The following is a 5,426-nucleotide window of genomic DNA, read 5'->3' as shown; positions in this document are numbered from 1 at the left end:
GTATTGCCTACACTCCCGCAAGAACTTTTTCTTTTAATAAGCTTTCAATCCGTCGGGAATAAGGTCACAAACCAAGAAGTTAGCGATGTCGGTATACTAAGGAGTGGAGGTGCTAGATATTGCCAACAAGTGTTCATCTAGGAAGGCATCATTAATTTCAAGATCTTCTTTTGGTCTCCCTGCCACTTCAAGCCTAGATAAGTGATCCGCAACTTGAATCTCTATTCTTTTCCGATCATTGACTTCAACATCAAACTCTTGTAACAAAAGAATACACCTAATCAATCTTGGTTAAGCATCCTTCTCTGCCATAAGGTAGCAGAGAGCAGCATGATCGGTGTAGACTATCACTTTGGATCCCAACAAATTGGCCCGAAAATTTTCAAAAGCATAGATAATAGCAAGCAATTCTTGCTCAGTTACAGTGTAATTAATTTGTGCTCTATTGAGTTTCTTGCTTGCATAGTAGACATGATGAAGAATCTTGTTATTCCGTTGACCAAGTACTGCTCCAATAGCTACACCACTGGCGTCACACAAGAGTTCAAATGGAAGAGACCAATCAAGTGTGACAATAATGGGTGTCGTGGTGAACCTTGCTTTCGATTCCTAAAAAGCTTTGAGGCACTTCTCATCGAACTCAAACTTCGCATCCTTTTCAAGGAGCTTGCACTTGGGACTTGCAATGTCTAAGAAATCTTTGATAAACTGCCTATAAAAACTTGCATGCCCCAAAAAGCTCCGAACACCTTTGACTGAAGTGGGAGGAGGAAGCTTGGAAATTATCTTAATCTTTGCCCGATCAACCTCAATGCCATGCTTGGAGATGTTTTGACCAAGAACAATATCCTCGTCAACCATGAAGTGATATTTTTCCCAATTGAGCACGAGGTTTGTTTCCTCACATCTTTTGAGCACTTGCCTAAGGTTGTCAAGGCAATGCTCAAAGGAATCACCAACTACAGAGAAGTCATCCATGAATACCTCTAAAATTCCTCCACAATGTCTAAGAAGATTGACATCATGCATAGTTGGAAAGTAGCCGGAGCATTGCATAGCCCAAAAGGCATCCGAATAAAAGCAAAGGTCCCATACAGACATGTGAATGTCGTCTTCTCTTGGTCATCTAAGGCAATGTTTATTTTATTGTAACGGGAATAACCAACTAAGAAGCAATATAACTACCTTCCCACTAACCGATTAAGCATTTGATCAATAAAAGGCATAGGAAAATGGTCTTTGCAAGTAGCACTATTGGGCTTCTGGTGGTCCATGAAAACTCCCTACCCAATCACTGTCCTCGTTGGGATGAGTTCATTATTGTAATTTTGAATCACGGTCATACCCCCTTTCTTTGGAACACATTGCACTGGACTCACCTAAGGACTACCGGCAATGGGGTAGAAAACCCCAACATCCAACCATTTTATGATTTCTTTCGTCACCACCTCTTACATAGAAGGATTTAACCTCCTTTGATGCTCCACTCTTGGTTTTTTCTCTTCCTCCAATTGTATCTTGTGCTCACAAATTCCGGCGAGAATTCTTCGGATATCCATTATAGTCTGACCAATGGCTTGCTTGTGCTCTCTCAAGATATCCAATAAGAGTTCAACCTCTACATCATTCAACAAAGAAGAAACAATTACGGCTAAAGTTTCATTAGAGCCAAGAAATTTATACCTTAAGTGCGGCGGAAGTAGCTTGCGCTCAAGTTGTGGCGGCTCCATAATTAAAGGCTTAGTGGGAGGAGTGATTCTATTCTCTAAGTCAAGAGAAAGCTTTTTTGGTGCACAAGTGTAGGACCTAAGCCCTTCTAATGCATTCACCGATTCCACGTATCCTTCCATGTCTTCACCATCAAAATTCACCAAAATAGCCGCCAATTCCTCACCAAGGCAGTCCTCTTCCATATTCACCTCGACTACATCCTCTACCTCATCAACAACATCAATGACTGAAATACTTTTGTATGCATGTGGCAATTTCATGTCCTTACTCACTTGAAAGGTCACTTCTTCGTCTTTAACTCGAAACTTGATCTCATTTCGTTCCAAGTCCATGAGTACCCTCCTGGTAGCAAGGAATGGTCTCCCCAAGATGATAGGGATCTCTTTATAAACATCACAATCGATAATAACAAAGTCGGCAGGGAGGATAAACTTCCCCACTTTCACAAGAACATCATCAACTATTCCCACCGGTTGCTTTATTGAACGGTCAGCCATTTGCAACCTCATACTTGTAGGACTAGGAATACCTAATCCCCTTTGCTTGTAAATAGCAAGGGGCATTAAGTTGATTCTAATCCCATTATCACAAAAGGCTTGTGCAAAATAGCCGCAATCCAATAGTGCATAGAATGGTTAAGGCTCCCAGGTCCTCTTTCTTTTGGATGGCAGATGTTCCAATGATGGAACTGACTCGGTGAGTCACATTCACCACTTCATTCTTGGTGGTTTTCTTTTTAGCGATAAATTCCTTCAAGTGCTTAGCAAAACCCGGCATCTCTTGAAATGCTTCCACAAATGGAATATTCACCGATAATTGCTTGAGGATGTCATAGAACTTCTCCAATTTGCTATCATCAACCTTTCTATCAAGTCTTTGAAGGAAGGGAGGAGGATGCCTAGGAATTGGTGCTAGATTTTTTTCTGCTTCTATTATATTTTCCTTAACCTCTTCATGATTCACTTCTTGAGTTCTCACCTTCTTCGGGAGTCTTTCAACTTCAACAACAATTGGCACCTCACCTTGTGCCTCGACTTCTTGTTCAGAATCTTCCACTTCGACCACTTGTTCATTCTCTTCTTGAAGTAGTTTCCCACTTCGAGTTTTGATTTCCATACACTGAGAAGTTGGACCACTCCCACTACCTTTTGGGTTTGCAATTTTATCACTTGGGGTGTGCCTTTTTTGCTTCAGATTTTGCTCTCTTGAGAGATATCTCATTTGCATCTCCAACTTTTGAATAGACGCGGTGTGAGAAACCACAAGCTCGGTCATATTCTTCATTGAAGTGTCTGATCTCTCTTGATTTTGCAATACTCTCTCAAGCATGCTTTCCAACTTTGAATCACTTAAAAAAGTCTCCTTCCATTGTGGAGAGTTAGAATATTGCCCCTTTGGTGGAACATGGGGGTTTGAACTGAGATTAGAGAAGTTGTTGTTGTTATTACTCCAATTTCCTTGTTTTGAACTACCTTGTTCATGTCGCCATTGTTGATTACCTTGCCCTTGTGGTTTAGGTCTCCATTGGTTGGGTTGTCCGGAACTTTGGTAGGGTGGTCTTTGATATCCTCCTTGTGAATTGTGGACATAATTTGCTTCTTCATAGTCCTTACTTGACATTGGTTGCACATCTTCCACGACATTCACCTTCCATGTTTGACTTTAAGTGAATATTTTTGCCAACACATTGACATTGGTAGAAAGCCCGACAGTTACTTGATCTCTTTCTTGGTTCTCCTTAATCATGTTGGTCAAGAAAGGAGGACCATATGCAATTCCACCCGTGGTGTCTTTCGAGTACCAAGCTTGGTTATGTTCAGCAATTATGTCAAGGATTTGTGTGATCCTTGCAAATGTTTTATCCATAAATGATCTATCTGCCATATTTTTAACTATGGATTGATTCATAGGATCCAAGTCCCAGTAAAATTTCTCCAACAAAATATGATCCGGAAAGCCATGATTCGGCGACCTCACCAAGTATGACTTGAATCTATCACATGCCTCATATAGATGCTCTCCTGGTAGTTTCTTGAAGAAGAAAGTTTTATCCCAAAGCTTAGACTTCTTGCTTTGCAGAAACCATTTTGCAACGAAAGCTCGGACAAGTTCGGGCCAAGTATGGATGGAATTAAGAGGTAGATTTTGCATCTACTGTCTTGCCTCTCCAGTTAGAGAGTACTTGAACACCCTCAACCTTAGGGTATCATCTAAGACATGATTCTGCTTGTGCATATCACACATGCCCAAAACATTTTTGAGATGTTGTGTCAGATTATCGTCTGTGGAATTTCGAAGAAACCCTTCTGCCATTAGCATTAGGATTAGACCGTGTTCCACTTTGAAGGTTGAAATATCAACTCTTGGAGAGGCAATGGCATTTCTATCCTCAATATACTCATCCATATCTGCAAAAATATTCTTTTCTTATGGCTCACCCATGTTTACCTAATGACACCAAGAAAAGCAAGCAATGTGTGATCGAATAGAAGAAGACATAAAGTAAAGCACACACTAATTAGTATACTCCCCATCAATGGCGCCAAAATTTGATACGCTCAAATTACACCTAAATAAATGGTGTAAGGAAGTCGATGTCAAATATAATAACCCAACTAGGTTGGGGTCGAATCACATAGGGAATAGGCGTGAAAAGGTTACTTGAGTAGTGTGAAACTTGAATTTAGTCGTAATTCTACTCCGTTAGTTTGAACTGAACGTTGTAATTGTAAATTATCAGGAAAACTATTTTATTACGAAATGTAATATTATCAGTGTTAATATGATATATTTCTAATGGGAGGTCCTTTGATATGCAAATGGTTCCTTAATGACTACCCAGTATTTCCCCATAATTAGGTAGTATTTTCTCTTTATGATTTTTCCAAAAATAGAAGAGTTACAATTAAGAACAACCAATCTCTATCACATAGAATCCACTTATTTCTAAGCAATTCTATCAAACAAGGTTTATATAAGGCCCTGTTAAAATTTCTTAATGATTTAAGATTTTAAAGTGCGATAGTGGTATTCGAGAATACCGTATTCGAGTACTAAAGGAGACTTATAGGGTGGAACCACATTATTTTGACATGAAAGATGTTTCGGGATTAGTTCAGCTGAATGAATTTCATATTAGAAACCTTTAATTGAAAGAGTTGACCAAGTTTGAATTTTACTATTCAACCTCGGATTGAAGTTTTGATAATTCTGTTAGGTTCGGATGATAATTTTGGACTCGAGCATATGCCCCGAATTTAATTTGGATATTACTAGAATGTTAACACGTCGTTTCTTCAAGCATTAGTGGTATAACATTAAGAAAATGAACTCCAAATTCAGTTTTGTTTGAAGCATTAGATTCGTATTGAAATTTTGGAGCCATATAAAAACGAATCGTCGAATTCAGACATCGTATAAGAGAGCTATGCCCATTTCCGTGTCGAAAAGAATTTCCCACCGCGAGCGTCCAGGGTAGCGTGGGGTGCTAGCCCTGGCACTGGGATATTTGATGTTCTAGAAATTGGGCCACAGGCAGTGCCCTACAACACTTGTGGCGCCCGAAATGTTATATACTCATTTCGGGGTTCATTTTCCCCATTCCTCTTGGCCGAATTCTAGGGTTTTCCTCCACTCTCTCAAGACCTCCAACTCCTACCATCTCCAAGGTAAGTAATACCTACTAATTTGATATT

At 39.7% G+C, this 5,426-nt stretch overlaps 1 protein-coding gene across 1 annotated transcript; it reads right to left on the bottom strand.

The window, feature by feature from the left end:
- Positions 1-2,316: 2,316 nt before the first annotated feature.
- On the bottom strand, positions 2,317-3,351 carry LOC138877435 (uncharacterized). The gene has a single exon (XM_070157044.1). The coding sequence runs from the start codon at positions 3,349-3,351 to the stop codon at positions 2,317-2,319; it is 1,035 nt and encodes a 344-aa protein (XP_070013145.1).
- Positions 3,352-5,426: the final 2,075 nt, after the last annotated feature.

The sequence above is a fragment of the Nicotiana sylvestris genome, chromosome 9, assembly GCF_000393655.2.
Source record: "Nicotiana sylvestris chromosome 9, ASM39365v2, whole genome shotgun sequence".
In the NCBI taxonomy this organism is placed as follows: domain Eukaryota; kingdom Viridiplantae; phylum Streptophyta; class Magnoliopsida; order Solanales; family Solanaceae; genus Nicotiana; species Nicotiana sylvestris.
Note: the sequence above shows the minus strand (reverse complement) of the source record. Positions and strands in the feature narration are given on the sequence as shown.

Bases quoted from the DNA above. Each gene is read 5' to 3' on its own strand.
- LOC138877435 (XM_070157044.1), bottom strand. From the start codon at position 3,351: ATGTCAAGTAAGGACTATGAAGAAGCAAATTATGTCCACAATTCACAA.